Source organism: Lutjanus erythropterus, chromosome 14 (genome assembly GCF_056507025.1).
Source record: "Lutjanus erythropterus isolate fLutEry1 chromosome 14, fLutEry1.hap2, whole genome shotgun sequence".
NCBI lineage: Eukaryota > Metazoa > Chordata > Actinopteri > Lutjaniformes > Lutjanidae > Lutjanus > Lutjanus erythropterus.
Window position 1 is genome coordinate 24,897,146 of NC_139330.1, and position 19,326 is coordinate 24,916,471.

The 19,326-nt window shown below is 39.3% G+C and overlaps 1 protein-coding gene across 4 annotated transcripts in view; it reads left to right on the top strand.

Annotated features, from left to right (window-relative positions):
* The window catches only part of ccdc88ab (coiled-coil and HOOK domain protein 88ab), a 73,286-nt gene that overhangs the window by 12,835 nt on the left and 41,125 nt on the right, over window positions 1-19,326 (top strand). For all 4 annotated transcript variants that reach the window (XM_084735243.1, XM_084735246.1, XM_084735245.1 and 1 more), the window contains exons 3-4: window positions 527-635; window positions 17,182-17,251. In XM_084735243.1, the coding sequence (XP_084591369.1) occupies window positions 527-635; window positions 17,182-17,251 (179 nt within the window). The remainder of the gene's footprint in view (window positions 1-526; window positions 636-17,181; window positions 17,252-19,326) is intronic.

Below are 19,326 nucleotides of genomic sequence, written 5' to 3' on the forward strand. Positions count from 1 at the left end.
CAAAGAATTACCGAAATACACCCCCTTATATTTGATCTCAGATGAATGTTTACTTCCATCTTCTCAGTAGTTTGAACTACAGTCAACTACAGAGGGCCTGTTGTAGCATTTTTGACATTTTAGCCTGAAAATTTAAATGCTTCGTTAAGCTGTTTGAAGTGGATTTAACTCACCGAAAAATTAGATTTGAAGGCTGGAGACATCACTGGTCTGGAAACACTAGATTTAAGGAGTGGCATTTCTGTTTGCTCTGTCTTTTAATGAGTCTGTGTTTTCTTTAACATGGCTATGGCATTGGCTCTGCTTGAACAGGGGTCCACCGTCACTGTGCTGCTAATGTTTTTAGCCAAACACACACCCATTCATCACATAGAGCAACATAGTGTCAAACTGAAACACAGATGTTTCAAACAACCCAGAGACATGTGCTTAGGGACATTATTTTTAAATGTTTGCCTACATTTCAACAGACATTAATGTTTGCTACAAACGGTGATTAAATAACAATATGCATTTTTCCCCACAGAAATCCTAAGGCCACAGTGCAGAGGACCAACAAGAAAGTGAACAATGACCCCACACTGCGCATCCAGAACCTTTCTATTCTCATCAGGCAGATTAAGGCCTACTATCAGGTAAGATTTCTTTCCGCTGAACAAGCTGCAAAGTCAGGTGTCTCTTACTCCTCCTTTAGCTCAATAAAAAGTTAAAGTTATTCAACACTATCTATGTTTAAGTGATGGTTAAGAGCTATTTTTTGCAGTTATCTTTTGAAAGTAGATCTACAGATGTGGGTCACAATCATGATGAATAACTTGTATAAACGTGTTCCTGCATGGCTCAAGCAAAAGTGACGCTGTACAGCCGTACACTCTGTTCCCATGTTCCCTTATGCCTGAGCTGAGGTGGTCTGCATTCAGATAGTGGGTTTTTACAGTGGAAAAAAATGTAAGCAGACAGCACAGCTTTCACTTGCATTCACGCAGAACTGAATGTGTCCACACAAGCACATGCCACATGAAGACTTGGCCGTGTAAACAGAGATCTATTTGCAGATGAGTATGTGTGTGATTGCGTGTGATGTGGCATTATGACCCCCATCCAGATGTCGAAGAGGGCCCAATAAATATACAGAGACGCCGGGAATGTGAAACACATGAAGCCACTGATCTGCCTCTGCTGCTACCTCTGATGAATCTTTCAATTCATTTGCTTTTCTCTTGTTATCTCAAAAATGATCTTGTGCAGCATTTCCCTCTTGGATGATGATCTGATATATCAGCCACAATTTTTCTCAGGCAGTCTACAAAGATATCAGACCTACAAAAAAAACCCTCATCGCTCACAATGTTACATTAATACCTACAAGATGGACTTGGAAGCTTTAGTCAGAGAGATGTTAAGGTGATAGAATCAAACCAAACCACATGTAGTGAAGTCTTACATCATGTTCAGTCTGTATTTACAATTTAGCACAGTATCGGCTCATCAGGCCCCAAAACATGTCGTTCTTACCACAGTTCATCATTACTTTGACCAAAAGGAAGTGGTTGAGACATCCTATTAATCTTATTGGCTGAAGACATAGTGGAGGAAAAAGAGTGGGGGTGTACAAGATGGAGGAAGGAAGAAAGAGGAGTTTATTGATAACAAGATGTCAGAAAAGCCGCGCGCTTCTCACACGCAGCGCTTTAGTGCATATTTGGTAATCTGAACACAAGTGGAAAGCTGTTAATGCTGGTGGAAATTATACATGATTAATATACAAAAAAATATGGTGCTCATATATTTGTACACACGCATCCTGGACCATCAAGTTTGCAGTATGCACATATACCAGCACACTACATGGTGGATTTGCCTGTGTCAGACAACTTGGACAAGGGTTTCTAACCCATATCTGATGTTAGATGCCAAATAGTAGATGTAGTCCTTATCTATAATCCATCTCACTGTGTATAGCTGAGTGTAAATTTGTACAGTTGTATTTTTTTCCGCTTACCAGTTCAAGCAATTTCTCATTGCTCATTGCAAATGGATGACAACAAAATATGAATAAATCTGAATAAATGTAGGCACAATATTCTTGGTTTGAACTGCCCTCTGCAAATCCTGGTGAAATGACTAAACCAAAGCCTGGCTGGGCTTGATAGCATGAGTCTCTATATTAATTAGCACAATGCAATCTCCTAGACGGCGCATTATTGTGACATCATACCATGTCTGTGTCAAGATTAACAATATCTACTGGTATTCCACACAACAATGTGATTTTAACAAATCTAAACAAACATGGTAGACCCGGTCAGTGAAGTCATATGAGGTTGGTGTTACAGTTGTGCAGTTCTTTGGGTTTACTTGAAATGCTTACTTTTTTTTATATCAGTCTGCTCTTACGCAGCGTTTTTTAAATGCAGTGACCGCTCTCAACTGTGTGTTACAGTTATGCCAATTGTGAAACCTGTGAGCTTAGAGAACTGAACCAATCCAGAGAGAATATGATTCACTACATTGCTGCAACGGTGTCTCAACTGTGTTTATCATAGCCAGGAATAGAGCGTGACCCAGCATGCTGTTGCGACAGTACAGTGGGTTTGGGAATGTTATCATTGTCGAGCAGTGGCGCTGACAGAGACAAAGATTTCCCACACTTCAGATTTAGGACTGTGACCCATATCCTCAGGGACTGTGCCTGTGTAAAGGCACTTAGTTATCATGTAATTTGGTGTTATTCAAATAAACAAAGTATGAAACTAAGGGGTAACAATACATTTTTAAGCCTACATTTAGCTCTAAATAAATTTTCTCTAACTTGAATAAGACTGAACTACTTTATTGAGATTGTTTATAAGTCAGTTGTTTCATTTCTGAAGTCCATATTTAAATTCATCCCAGAATTTAAGTGAATAGTGTCACTGTTCGGGTAATTGCTTTGTTAGGTCTGGTTTGCCCTGGTTTTGAACATCCTGTTAATCACTCCCCGGTCATCTTATTTAAACAATCAGCCTATTGTGTAGACTTTGACGTTATAAGCTTACAAAAGCTCCACTCCACTAGGCCGCCTCAAATGGCTAGCAGAATTATCTGTCTCGGAGTCAGTGGTCGGGTCACTGGCTGCTCGTGTTAAGTAGTGGCCAGTGAAATCTTTGGATGATGAGATCACGGAAATGGTTAAGGACTTTGACTGGGGTCATCTGGATGACATATGTTGGATCAACATGATGATGCAGTCCACTTATATCGGTTTCTTGCACTATTAACAGCAATGACACAAAATATATTTAAGACATTGATGAACACAATGTAAGTAAATGGGTGTTATTTTGTAGGTCTGATCTATTTTGTAGAAATGCAGAATTAGAATTGCAGCATTTGTGTAAGTTTTTTTAGTTTTAGGAGGACAATGTAAGCCAACAATAACACTTTTGTTCCTCCATGGTGTTTTGTTAATCTTCTGTTTGTCCCTGCATCCCTCTGTTGACCTCCTGGTCATACTATTGTTCGGCCACTTGTTTCTCTAGGCTCTGCCTCACAGGGACCACCTACATGTTAAAATCCCCCTATAGTTCCCTGCTGTCCTTGCTGCGTGCCTGTCTGCCCTCTTGATGGCCCTTCATGGACATAAGCCGCTGAAAGTCACTCAGTTAGCTGCTAATGAGATGGACCTGCCAGTTTAAATGGACATATTAATATGTATTTCAGACAAAATTACACAAAATTGAATGTGCTAGAGCACAGAGCCAAAACAGTAGAATATGTGTCAGTGTCTAACTACTTACATATATATCACACTGTTTCTTCTCACACACATGCAAAGTTTCTGCTCTCAAGTCAAAAGGAACCAGTTCTTACTGAGGAAGAAAATTGGCTTTGATATGTTTTTGAGGTGGTCTTCTTTTCCTGTGGTTGCTTTGTCACCAACCGGTTTCAGATTTCCAGAGCCATATGGATGAGGACAGAACCATTCAGGTCATTGGCTAATGGACTTAGCAGGTTTTGTATTTACTGTACTGCTCAGCACTTTGAAAGAGGACTTGGAATGAGTGAATGCCTTGTATGGTTGGTTGCTTCCTGTGATTCAATAAATTGATCTCACTTAAAACACTTTAAATTACATTTTCCCAGTAAGCTTGGGTCAGAAATGATTAGAAATCACTCTCGAGGTAAGGATGTCACTGTATGTCATGAACAAATGGTCAGCGTGTAGTCTTCGTTGGAGTGACGGGAAAAACAAAATGTATCTACATGAGCTGAATTTGATGCCTTTTTAAACACCCATGCACTGGTGTCCGTAGATGTGTTGTCTCTTCTAGAAAAGCTCTATAATTCATTCAGTGTCTGAGAGGAAAAAGGAGGGGAAGACTTTATTGAATTGCAGCTCTTGCTGACTTGCCAAAGGACCCTCTGGTCTCAAAATATGGCTAATTCATTAACCTTTTTGAACCATCAGAGGCTGGCAGTGGAGGATCTTTCTCCTCCCCCAACCCTACGTCTCCACTCCTCCTCCCTGCTCCTTCACTTCTATATGAGATGTAATCCTAGCAGCATGTGTGTATGTGTATTGTGTCTCCACATGGGAAATGTGCAGATTGACTTTGTGCAGACGTTGTGAAATGTGAATTGGCGCAAGACAAGAATTTCAGTAATAATGGTTTTCATTCTGAACTCTCTTGGGCTATTTATAAGGAGAGTGTGTGTGTGTATGTGTGTGTCTGTGTTCAAAGTCTGTATTATTGTTCTGGTACAGCAGATTGTGTAGGAGGAGGTCAATGTCTAGACAGGCTTCAGACTTTGATTTCAGAACCTGGTGAACAGATCAAGGCTGAACAGCTGTAATCACGTGTGCGCTTGTCTTTATGAATGTAATGTGCATTTTTATTGGTGCATATAAGAAAGCCTGATAATTTCATAACATGAACATTTCATAACTGTTAGTGAGGATACATTTTCATGCTAGTTATTATTGCATTTCTGTTTTTTGAATGGGAAATTAACTTTTCTGGTTGCCTGGTCACTTCTATACAACAGTCTACTGAGGGTTTCATCTCTCTGGCGGTCAGTCCAAATATGCTGGGCCTCTTTTTAATTTAGTGGCCTTGGTTTGGCATTCTTAAGCAGGGTGTAATATGGAGCCTCAGCCAGCTGAACTAAATGCTTTGTGCTTTTACTGGCTTTTCTTAAAGCTTTTTTAAGTGAATCCCTTTATCTTGGTTTATGAAAACCTAAAGACTTAAAGATCTCATCTGGTGTCATTTAATGTCAAAACTGATTGGAGGCACGATACACCCCCTCCCCCAACACTTTTATAAAAACGTAAACTCCAGTGGCTGTTATTTAATGTGAATTTATTTGATTTCAGGCTGATGTGCATTGCTATACAGTTAAAAAAAAAAAGTTCTGCTCCCATCCTTGAAAAAGCATTAGACGTTACTGTTGGAAATAAGGGCAGGTCTGTCCTCTCTTCCCCACTGCTTTGGTTTGGGGTGTGGCATAAAGGCTGGGAGCTCTGTTTAGACTGTTTAAGGGTAACAGAGGCCACCATTCATGGTGAGCCGGCCTGGCCCCAAGCTTTGCAAGGTTATTTGGGAAGGCTCTGGGAATCGGTGATGTAGGGACGGGCCAGCAGGCCTTAGGAGTTTTAGGTGTTAGGTGTTTGATTTAAGTTGAGAACATCCTGAGAATGTTTTGATACTCATGGGCACATTCAAAAGAAATGCTACTGTCCTTTCCTTTCAGCATTAAACCTGAATAAGTGTTAGAGTTGAACCTTTGTGATGACATGGCTGTCTCACTCCCTTGCCTTTCTGCCATGCTGAGAGAACACATTTGTTTAATTACTGGCATTAACAAGTATTTTTCTCTCGAAAAGGCTATGAAATATCATATGTTATGCTCATGTTTCTGCAAACGTTCTTCCCAGTTAAGCATTCAGTTTACTCAAGTGTTTGGGGTGTAAGAGACTGGGTTTTTTTTTTCCCCCTGTTGACCTAAAGTCTCACAAAGATGCTCTGTTTCTTGGCCAGAATGACGTTGCACAGGCACACGCATACAAACCTTTAGCTATAGATGGTGGTTTATGTTGTTGACTTCATCACAAATGGAGAAAACTATTTTCCATCCTTGTTTTTACAGCTTTGGCCTCAAGCCAGCAGTTATGTTTATTACCCTCGACCAGAACTTGGTCAAAATATGTTTTTTTATATATACATTAAATCTTCAAGTCTGGAATTCCCAATAGACTCATTGTCTTGCTCCTCGTTTCAGCATCAGCCGTGACCAAATCAGTTTATTAGGGCATGTGTTTGTAGCTTCAGGCTAAATGTGTGTTCTCATGCAGACTCACATGCTACATACTTGCATCTGAATATCCTGTTGATGATGCTGAAGCAGCTAGCTAACTAGTTGAGTTTGTAAACAATCACATAGGCAGTAGACAGTCAGACATCTCTCGATAGAGTTGAGTAAGGTAATAAAATTCTGTTCAGATGTGGATTAGATTGATGTTCATTCAAAAAGAAGAGAAATAGATGTAGAAATATGTAATATATTTTCTCTACTACATCATAAAAGGACCATGAAATTCCTGCTTCTCTGACAACAATGGGACAGCTAGCATGTTCTCCTTTGAAATTTTCATCTCAGTCTGGAACGTCTGTTTTGATTTGCCTGTTTGTTAGTTAAAATTAATGCTCAATGTTCGCCGAATGAGTTGGTGTCTGTTTACGAGTTGTAAGAAACCCTTAATAATCTTTTAGAAGGAGTAGATGTTTATCACAATTAAATTGAGCAATGGAGTCTGGCAGACAGTAAGGCAGGCAGTTACTGAACTCCAACAGTGGATCAGAGCAGTGGGCTTTGGTTTTTCGGGGTAATAGACTTAGCTTTACATTGACAGAGTTGTACGCAGATGATCAAATTACAGTGTAGGACTCGTTGCTTGTCATTGTCAAAATAATGATGCACCTTTCTTGTGCTTGTGCAGGTTCACTATCCCTGCAGCCTGCAGACAACTGCAGCTTTGAGTCTGGGGATGATGTGATAAGGGGAAACAACTTAATAATTTATTATTTATTAAATGGGGATTCAACCTATTTAATATATAGTCTATGGCTCCAACTGTTTGGGCTGCAGTACTCATTTTTGAATGCTAGGGTCTTACATATTTCTCCTTTAATTGTGCAGTACTGCTAAAAGTTAATACTTACAAGTGTACAGTTTGCTTCAGCACAGGGAAAATCAGTAACACATCCAGTTCAAGTAAAATTGATATATCATACTCAAAGCTAAACAGGTCTTTCTTCTTGCATTATCCTATCATTGATATGATTCTCACACTGTTTCTGATCACAAACAACAGGTGGAGTTATTCTAGTAAATGACATCCAAGTGTCATTTATTGCCACCAGCTTTCTAGTTAGGCGCTTACAACAACACTCACTGACACATATTTGTACACAGACGTCCCCACTGTTTTTGAGCTTTCAAGGCCTTTGTGCCGAGTAGTGTTCCCGTTTACACCCAGAACTTCTCACCAATCACATCATGTAATCACGGCCTCAAGTGGGAACTGACTGTTGGCTTACCAAAATAACACACTGTCCCTGTACGTGTGCATACATTCTGCAAACCCTTATTTAGTGTCTTTGCGCGCGTGCCAAGTAAAGTACATGTGATGGGGAATTTACAGTGGTTATGATGTGGCGTAGGTTCCCATATGCTAAAAGGGAGCTATTTGTAGGCACTGGCAGACTTGCTGTATTAAGGGGAAGCTAGAAGCTGGGTTCTTGTTTTCTATCACTGAACTATAGCATGTGGGTCATGTCTGCAGGAGTCATTGCTCTGTGCTTAAAAAAAAATAAATCCATACATTTAAATATAAAATCTGAAGTGGTTTGAAGGTATTTATTCTGTATTCTTTCTGCAGAGGCACCTTTTTTATAATCTAAAATGTGAATAAAAAGTCAAATTTGGAATGAGGCCCAGTAAATAGAAAGTTAAAAAGACCACTTCTTATTGTAACATCCAAACGTCCAGATTGTAGCAAGTACACACATTTACTTTAATTGCAAGAAACCAACTATCACAGTTGCTCTGCAGGCTTGGCACTACAAAGCTATTCTGCAAATTAAACTGAATTGAAAACAGTACATTAGAGTTGTAAGAGCAATCAACAGAGGCCATCAAACCTCATGTGAATGACTCCTTAAAGAGACCAATAGTTGCATTGACTTAATTTGCGTAGAATGATGTGTGTGATTGTGTGAACTTTTCCAGCCAGTGTGAATCAGAGCCCTGGGGTGATGATGGGTGGGAGGGTAGAGGGGTCAGGCTTCCCCAGCCCACCTGCCTCCACCTTTGAGACGAGCAGCAGGATCAGCCAGTCCACTCGTTTGAGCCTCAGGGCTCTGTTGTAAAAAGCACTCTGGCTGATAGATAACGCCAGAGAACAAAAGAAACAGGGTACTAATGGCTCGTTCTCTCCTCCTCCTCATGTAAGAGATGATCTGTCCATCTGGCTGACAGTAGACCCCAACTGCTGTTCTTTTTGGTGGAGTTTACTGTTGAGGCAAGAGCAACTGTTGAGTTTTTTTGGTCAGGTCAGTTAAATTAATTAGTTGTTCAACAAGCTGTTGTATTTATTACACTTATTTTTTTAATAAAATGTGCACATAAGCTGGAAATATGTGATGATTAGAAGTACAGCTTGCGCAGGGTCATCATTAATTCTCCATAATTCATTCTTTTTTTAAGTTAAAAGCTCTTCTTTTTTAGTCTTTACTATCATTTTTTTCAAAAGAAAAAAGATGAATGACCAAATTTGTTTGATCTGTTAAGAGTTCCAAGAAGTAATTAAACAATAATGACTCACTCAGTTGAAGAGGATTTAACATAGTCATTAAGGCTATTCTTTTTCATCTTCTTTGCACAAATGATTAGAGATTAGCTTTATAAACATTGAGTTACCCTTGATGTTACCTTAAAGTCTAATTTGGCTGCTTTTGGCCTGCTTGCATTGGTAGACAATCACCTTTGAGATCACCATTTTTTTCACCTGTTATAATGCTAGTCCCTGAGTCTGAATAAGAGGGAAAACAGTGCTGGAGGAAAGCCTTTAGTCATCCATCCAATAAGCTACTGGAGGGATGTTGCTCCGCTCCTTGAACTGCAGTGCGCAAAACCCCTTTTGTGTTCTAATGGGTCTATTACAGTGCTGAACGGCAGGAGAGGTATTCTTTGCATTGATTCAGTTCATGGGGATGTTATTGAGATCTGGTGTTAAGTGGTTTCTGTGTGTTTGTGTGTTCAGTGTGAGAGAAAGAGGAAGCATGCTCCCTCCCATTGTTGGTGGTAATAACCTTTTCAAGTTCATAATCTCTGCAATTTTTCAGCAGGAGAGAAGTCCGCAGTGCCTTACCCAGGAGAGGGCTTATGTGTGTGTACGTGTGTGTGCGCATGTGCCTTTCTACATGTGCTGTATTATGTGTGTCAGACTCGCAAGCATGGGGAGAATAAACCCATCTCCTCGTTTCCATGGTAACGCTCCGTGTCTGCAGAATGGGTGTGATTCAGGCTCTCAGGGTTCAGGCAGCATTTGTACGCACATGTACGCACGCACGCATGCACACACACACGCAGACACGCAGACACTCAGTAGCAGTACAATTAGTCCCCTGTTAAAGCTATGCCGGTAGCGGAACTTGCACTTGGTTGGATGGATGGGGAGGAGTTAGGGAGGTGTGTGTGTGTGTGTGTGTGTGTGTGTGTGTGTGTGTGTGTGTGTGTGTGTGTGTGTGTGTGTGTGTGTGTCCTGGGGAGGGCTAGTTTAACAGACGGGGCTCCTGTCGGACAGAAACACAGCAGCCTTATAACCTTATAAGCTGGCACTTTAACACAAACTTATACACATGCAGGCATACCTACTGTAGGAGCACATGCACCTTTTTTTCTTAGCGTGGCCCATGACCATGTATTGCATTTGCAGCAGTGTGTGTGTGTGTGAGAGCCTCATCTAGCAGGCTACTTGCAGATCAGCAGAATATTATCTCTATTGTCAGCAGACATTCATTCAATCCACATTTAGCTTGAGACAATAGAGCCGGATGCAGAGCTCAGAATCCATTAGATTTTATATGCCTGCATCCACAATTTTCTCTTCAACATAGACCTGGATGATATAGCAGAAAAAACTATCAATAGCAGAAAAAACTATCATGATAATAAACTGTAATATCGGCTGATATTGATAATTATTGATCATGCAGTTTGTGACTGACAACATGGTGTGTACTCCAAAATATAAACACAACACGATTTTTGTTAAATAATCCTCAGTAATGTGGATATAATGGCTAAGTGGGTAAAAAAAAACAGACAGAAAATGACAACACTTTAATGCAGCCATTAAAACCAGGAAAAGACTTATTGATATTCAAAATCTATCACTATATCTAGTCCTACCACGATATGATATAGTATCGCTATATTGCCGAGCCCTACTCCAGCATATTCTACAGTATAACTTTTGCATATGTTTGAATTGAAATTAACTTTCCAGAAGTAGGGCTGCAATGATTAGTTTGATTAATTGATTAGTCAATCAAGAGAAAATTAGTTGTCAATTGTTCTGATAATCGACTAATTGTTTCAGTCATTTTTCAAGCAAAAATGACAGTCTCACTCTCAGTCATTTGCTGGTTCCAGCATCTTAAATGTAATGATTTACTGCTTTGCTTCATCATTTATAATATTAAATAAAGAGTCTTTAGGTTTTGGACTGTTGGTTGGACAAAAGATGCAATTTGAAGATGTCACTTTGGGCTGAGGAAATGATGTGCATTGTGATGATGAGCCTGAGTGATGAGCATTTTTCATCATTTTCTGGACATTTTATAGACTTCTATTGATTAAGTGATGATTTTGTGGAAATAATCTGCAGATTAATTGATAATGAAATAATTGTTAGTTGCAGCCTTGAAGATTTTATTGTTTGGAACAATCATCACAAGTTTAGTCTTTTTTTTTGTCCAGTAAAAATGAAAACTGTAATGCAGAAATGATCATTCCCACTAATCCAATTGCATATTGCCATTGCAATTTTAGTCAAAATAATTGCAAAATTACTTTTTTATTTTTTACCATATCACACAGCCCTATTCTGCTCACTAATGCATAAAGGTTCATGGTTAATAATCCATCTCTTTGCACACAGCCTGTATGCAGACAAAATATATAGATTGAGTAAATTCCATTGTTTGACCAGCTTCCTTTTAACAGACTCTTCATTCATTCAGTCTGTCTAAATGTCTCTATGGGATGCAAGAAGAGACGGTGTTGAGGATCTGTGAATCCTGCTGAAATCAATAATACAGCAATATATTGTCAGGGTAGGGGGGATTGGGGGGTTGTTGAAGAGAGGAGGAGGCAGCTCAATCATGCGTGCCTGGAGTGAGAAGCGATGAAATCAAAGCTGCATCTCTCTCTCTTTCTCACCACCTTCCCTCTCCCTCTCTATTTGTCTTTTTTCCTTCCTTCAACCCCACCAATTTTCATCCTCATCACTCACTCCCTCTCTATGTGAATATTGTCTTTTTTGAACATTCAAATGACTATTTCCCATTCCCCATGTGTGCACTGGGTATGATTTGATAGTGAATATTGGACAGCGGCATACTGACTGAGCCAAGGACGTTTCTGCTGTCACAGCTATAGTGAGGCGGGGAAAGCTTCCATTTGAAAGCTGTGTGAGTGTGTGTATGCATGTGCATGCCTGTCAGCGTCTGTAGCACATCGCCGTGACATGATCAGTGTGCGGCTGGTCTTCCTCCTGCAGTGTCCATCATGTTTTATGGATGAAAGCTAAGCCTTTGCCAGCTAATCCAAGAGGCATATTAGTGTGCTGTAGTTTAGCTTTATTAGCCTGCAGCAAATCCTCAAAGCGTGTTATTACCCGCATCTTTCAAAAATAGTCATTTATATACACACACATATTTGACTGGCAACTTACTAAAGGTGCTGTTTTAGTATTACATCCATACATCCATTTCATCAAATAATATTTGTTGGACTTGTATGCTGTAGTTTGTAGCCGTTGCTTTGGATTGGTCTCCATATGCAGTCATACTTATCCCCTCAAAAAAGTCCATCTAAAAAAATCACTATTGTTGTAAGTGTGCTTTAGGGTTGTAATATTTTCACCCACGTACCTTGCAATCAGACAGCCTTCCCCAACAGGAAAACAGATGTTATATAAACCAAATATCGCTCTGACCAACTAAGCTCCCTAGGTTGTATCAGTAATTTCACATCACAGAGCATGGTAGTTGCTGATCTACTGCTGTCTCAATCTGTTAGTTTGTTACTGGTTGCCTGTCTGACGGCTAAGTAAAGCAGTGAAAATATTCTTAACCGAGTAGCATATAGTACACTGCTTCTTCTAACTGGGGACAAGCCGACATCTATTGTAGGTAATACACTGATTATCGATAAGTGCCTCGTACAACTGCACGTTAAATAATCCAAATATCCATTTAACTGATGCTTTCATTTCCCTCTCCATATGGCATAAAACATAGACGTTGTGCTGCACACCACTCTGTCACATTATGTGGTAGAGATGAAGCAGTGACAATGCCTTGCTCTGTAGGAAACACACAGTGGTGTTAGCACTGGGCATCAAGCATCTAGTCTACATTAGTCCTGTAGTGTTACAGTACAGATACAGAATACAGATTTAAAATGAGAGAAAAGGCATTAGATTCTCATGCTGTAGAATTTTTTTAGAAAGCTCCAAGCTAACACCTGGACAGATCAGAGAAACACAGATTAACAAGAGCATTTCAATGGACCCTTAAGAAGGGAAGGAACTGAAGGAAAAGTGGTGCTGAATAGGCATAGTATTATACTAAGCTCTTGACTATGCACAATACAAATAATTTCTTTGCATGCTTTTTAACTTGAAAGAGGGGAAGTCAGTTAATCATTTGGGACTGGAACAAGAGTGCATGAGGTACAGTGCCTGTGTTTGTGTAAAAAGTGATACCTGCACTGGAGCTAAGCTGTTACTGTAATTTTGCCCTGCACTTTTATACAGTAAAAGATAAATACTTGAATCCCTTGCAGTGTGAACTTACAGCGATAAAATGTCTTGCACTACATTATGTTTAGGTGGTATTAAAAGAACAAAAGACTGACTGACTAAAAAGAGCACAGCCTGAAATGTTGTGCTTGCACAGCAAACACATGCTGCCATTGATGGGGACAGGTGTGAGCATGTGTTGATGGGAAGCAGTGGTCGTAAGTGAGACAGGTGGTTGAAGAGAAGGAAAAAAACCTGTGTTTGTGTGTTGTTACCAAACTGAAGATCCAGTTGGCATTCTCCTCCCTGTAGTGACTTATCATTTTCTGCAAAACTAATAGCACAATTATCAGTTTGAGCAAGCCTGGAAGATCTGTACAAACAACCACGAGCCTCCAAGATATGTACAAATACACTCCTTATTTATTATCAAAGAAATGTTTCTCCTTGAAACAGATTAAAGACACAAGTCATCTTAACATTTTAGATATTAGGGTGACTCTAGGCTTCATATTTTTCTTAGATGATGCAGATTTTGTTTCTTTGCCCTTTTCAAGCCCTGGCTGATTTTGCCCAAAGCAACTGTCATGAGTTGTGCATGGTGGATTGGCTGTCAGGCACACCAAATGCCTCTCTGTGAGACACCAACTGTGGCTGTCTGAGCTATGCTGATCATTCTGTCTGATGCTTGTTGAGTCAATCTGTCTCAGTCTTCAGACATCATGGCTGTTGGTCATTTCTGACTGGAACTGCCTGGTATTAGTCATCATTAGTATCAGGGTCATAAAATATTACATTATCATCAGTGTTGTTTTTGCCTTTACCATATTTGCTGATGTCTCTGCTTTTATAAAACATTTGGTTGGTTTTAAGTTGCTTTACTTGTAGAGTTGGGTATTGAATCCTGTTACCGATATGGTATTGATTTCTATACCAACAGTATCTACGGGCCTGAATCACAACACAAATTTCGGCTTCAGGTGTGGATGTTACAGGCAACAGAAGCGTCACTGCACAAAATCACTAGTTAACATAATGGCAGCACACTGTCTTCATGGCCCTGGCAGGTACCCTGGGTCCAGTTTTATTTATGTGAATTTGTTAAACAGTTGGCAGTCGCGATGAAACGATAATTGGTGTCATGATTAATTGCAATAAAATTCCAGATGTATAGTATTACTGTTTTTTACAGCATTTTGAAAAACTTTTGGTAAATACTGTCCGGCATTAACCAAAGTTAGGAACTGCTCCCAGAAGCAGGTACAGCAGCAACATGGGTTTGTTTTGTGTCACTGAAAACACTGAAATGGCATCATATCCTTTGTGATTTCAAATCATTGAGAGAATTTCAATACGAAACTTAGTCAAATTATTTCACTTTATTTTCAGCACATTTTACCAACACCTTGATAAAATTTATAACTGTGATCACTATAATTGTGACATGATTTTTTCATACCATAGTTGACAGTTAATATATTGTTTCAAGTTCAAATTTGCCTTTGCAATGAAAAAAAAAAACTTCTTTAATGTCATTGACCGTAATTTTGTGCTTATTGTTGTAAAATATCGCTTCAGGCACTGGTATCATTTTAGCACAGATATTGGAAAAAACAATACTCAGCCCTATTTATTAGTGGAGCAGATATGTCTGGTTAAAGACTGAGACCAAAGTAATCCACTCTGAGTACAAGCTCTTAGTTACATATCTGAAAAGGTAATATTCTCATTAATTTTCTGTCATATAGGTTTAGAAATGGTTGGCTATTAAAGATACAATCATAACATATCATAACCCCTGCCCCATACACCAGTGTAAACAGAGATAGACAGACAGGGCAGTTGGGGTCAGTGCTCAATATCACCACTGACAGAAAACCATGACAACCACAGGCTCCTAACCTAATGACTGTGACTGACCATCAGAGAGAACTAAACTTTAACCTTCACCTCAGGTCACAGAAGCTTCTCTGTGAGCTTAAAACGTGCATCTGTCCCATATGATTTTGGTCTCATCTTGAGTACACTGAGTCAACACCTACAAAAGTAAATTTATTTCTTATTTGAAAATAATTTATTCAAGTCAGTCACCTGTGTGTTGAAATGAAAACAAGTGCGTTTCCACACACATTTCCTGAATCCCACCTCATGGTTGAACTGTAAAAATGGACCCACCATCATCAACGCAGCTCCTTTTTTTTGTCTGTCAGATTTTGTGCCACTATCTGCTTGAAACCAGATGTGAGTGATGCACTGGAAATCTACCACCCCTGTAAACCCATGTTTTTTTTCTGCCTCTGCATCAAATCAAACAGTCAACAAAGTTTTATACGACCACAGGTATCACTTGCCTCTGCTGCAGGCTCTGATAAAGAGGATATCGCTGAAGTTGTTTGCAACTGTACTGTAAATTTCTCTTGACATGGTGAAACAATGACACTTATACCTTCTTCTTCTAGAAAACATTTTCAAACATTTTCATTGATACATCAATATGGCAATATTGACCACAGGGTAGTAATTACTGGGTTAAGGGCTGTTGGAGACAGAAGCTTATACATTCAAGCTTAGGTGCTAAATCTCAAACAAGAACAGCTCTGCATTTTTCCACAGATTAGTGAGAAAGATGATGTACTGCTCTCAGATAAGTGTATGACACACACGAATATCCTACTTAGTACCTCTGACTTGCCATCAGCAATAGCTGTGATATACAGTTTTAAATTTATCAGGCCTTGGTCAACGTAGTTGCTTGATTATTTTGAAAACGCCTGAAAGCAGCACAGATGTGGTTCTATTTTTAACCAAGGAAAAAAGGCCAGATTTCCTGCCCCCCTTCACCTCCACAATGAGGTAATGTAATATGTATAGAACAGATGGTTACAGTGGGAGGTTGGGGGCTTCTCCAAACCCCTTACTTATATAAGCCTCTTTTGTCATGACATCAGCAATAACCTGCATAGAATAGTGGAGCCATCAGGTCAGATGAGTTCAAACTGCTCTCTGCAGTTAAGGCAGACATGAAATATTCAAGTTAGCTGACCTTCACGTCCCGTCTGCTTAAAGAAATCTGCCTTCCTTTTCAACACAACTGTGGTTTGGACTTGGTTTATACTGATCTAAAGGTTAGGACTCTGAAAATATTGTGGCAGGTTGTTGATGAGTCATAGTCTGCATGTGAAATTTTGAGAAATTTTGAGTTTTTTGGAATACATCATGGATCATGTTAGCTAGGGCAAAAATTAGTCAATATCATTATGTAAAAAATTAATGTCAGTAATTTGTTGTTGCTGGTAGCTTGTTTGTGCTTTAGTGCAGTGCCCATAATTTGATGATAAAACATAAACACCAATTAAGTTCTGCCTCTGCCCATCCTTTACCAGCTGTATGTCTGTATGTTTGTGTGTACATGTACGTTTCTGTACATGTGTCTGCATGAGTGTTGTAAACTGGAGCTTATGGTTTCATTTTGGTTTTGATGATTGACATGTGAATGGAGGGGTGCCTGCAGCAAAACCCACACCAGCAATTTAGCCCACATAAATACTACTGTCACATGCATCATCTCACACATGCGCACACACACACACACACACACACACACACACACACACACACACACACACACACACACACACACACACACACACACACACACACACACACGTGCTATTATCACCAATGCACATGAGACCATCACTCTTGTCCAATACTGTTCATTTTGCTGATATTTGCTGAATTTTGGTAACCGTTTTAAGTCTAAGCCTTGCCCACACTGTCACACTGTTAAAGCTTATACTTCAGACCTGCCACTATTACAGTTTTTGATGGGAGATATTGGAAAATACTGTCTTCTTCAGCCCTTCACAATGTTAAAACCCTGAGGATTGTTGTTATAGTATTTCATTCTTACTGTCAAGTAGGAATGTGCACCAGAATCCTCTTCTCTCGTAGCTTATGCTCTAGTGACAAAATCCAACGCTCATTAACTCCTTTTGAATAATTAAATCAAGTTGTTTGGACTTGGTCGGAAACAAAATTGCATCTCTTCATTTTCATATTCAGAATTTTTTAAAATGCTAAATATGTTTTGTTTCTTTGTACAGGAGACTCTCCAGCAGCTGGTGATGATGCCTTTGCCAAACGTGCTGGTACTGGGCCGGAACCCTCTGTCTGGTAAGTGTCAATACACTTAACAATATAACCACATTATTATACAGACTAGTACGTTGAGTAATGTTGTGAGGCTTTGAATTTGAGTGCTCTTGGCCTCTAAACGTAATCAAAACAAAAAATGATTCATACCTGCTGTAAGACATTCCTCTAGGTGAGTCACAGGGGCAGCAGATGTGCATTCAGTTCACAAGGAGGACACATGCAATCTTGCAGTGCTTTTGTCACTTAATTAGGAAGCAGCAGTAGAGCTGTTTTTATTATTTGTTGCTTTAGTATTTTTTTACATTTAATTTTCCTTAATTTCTTTGTTTCTGCATGTGCTTAATAACAAGCTATCTATTTGACTGTCATTCATAACCATACCATTAAAAATTGGACATGATTGCAGAATTAAGGAGAAAGTACTGATGTTACTGTTGAAGTGATGAGAAATGGAAAGATTAATCGGTTGGTTTCAAGGACAAAACCGAAATAATTTTGCTCACATTAATATAATCCAATAAAGAACTTGTATATGGAGACTTAAATATTCAAAGTATTGTTTTTAAGAAGTCACAAGTATTTCCATAATACATTCTAACCTTGACTTCATGTGTTTCACTGAGACATGGTTAAAGGCCTCTAACACCCATGGCTACAGTCTGTCCAGGGGGATAGATTGTTGATTTATGTTAAAGAATATTTTAAGTGCAGTCTTATATAGTGAAACAGCTCAATGGCCCTGTACAGACCACCATCTTCTGATAGCACATTTTATGAATACACATATACCATTGTCAAAGAATGTGATTGGAATTAGGAGATAAGTCTAATGGGTGACTTAAACATATGTTAGGGAAGCAAAACATGCAGCAAGTAGCTTTAAGACATTATAGATGCCCTTAATATGAGTCAGATAATTGAGGGACCAAATAGAGTAAATTAAACCACACAGACACAACTACTTTGTTTTCACGAATAGACCCAAGTGCTGGTTCATCTGCTCATAATACAACTTTTATGACCCAAAAACCCACTAGAAAAGATGAAATAATCATATTTCAGCTGAACAGTATTAGCATAATTATACCTCTTCCATTTGTCGAATTGATTGGTCCAATGTTCTCTCCAGTGATGTCGAGTCTGAATATAAACCACTGTTTACAGCACTTGATAGCATCACAAGGTCTTTTACAAGAACAGTTGAAAGAAAACCACAACGTGAAGCTTCCCTGACATGGCTTAATGAAAAAGACTCTGTAAACTTCTAGTACCTGAAGTGTTAAATTCATTTGATTATTTTGCGGCAAAGTGTTGACCTTCTGAACCCAGCCGTGCTATTTGATGTGTCTGAGCCGCCTTAAAGCAACAGTAGTGTAGTGTCAAATGATTCCTGATTCATGAAAACATTTTCAAGCAGCTTGACCTCTGCAACCCCAAGTGCTACTTGATATTCTACTGTGACCTTAATGAAGCCACAGAGGAGTGAAGATAGAGTGGGCCATCATTTAAGATCATGGAGACGTGGCTGTGGAAATTAAATGTTTTGTGGGTAAAATGAGAACTTTGTGAAGAAAAAATGTTTGCCTCCAAGCTGTTGTACATCAGTTATTGGCACAAAAAACACCCACTGCAAACCTTTGCTAAAACTGCTACGATGTGATTGGATTGGTTGTTTTTAATTTTGGAAAAAGTTGTCTATACAAATATTCATAGGTTTTGTGTACATCTCTGTAAATGTAATCATCAGCTCTTCAAAGTGAATTGTTTCCAGGCTCAGCTGACAGCGCCTGTTGAAGAATATCTTTACCTTTTTAAGCCGATGAAATGGCTCCTAAATCCCTGTCCTCCCTCAACTGCTTTTATCACACTTTCACCACAGCCATTGTTGTCGTTTTGGGGTTTTCATCACTTTTCAATGGTCATGGGTACCTCTTTAATCTCCATACGCCCCCACAGACATGAAAGTAAATAAATGAACAATAAAGCTGCAGTGAGCACACACACACAGTTGTATGATGCCAGTGTGTTTTCTGTTCCATGCTAGGATAACTTGGTTGTTACTTAACCTTTAGGAATAAAACCATCTATTTCTA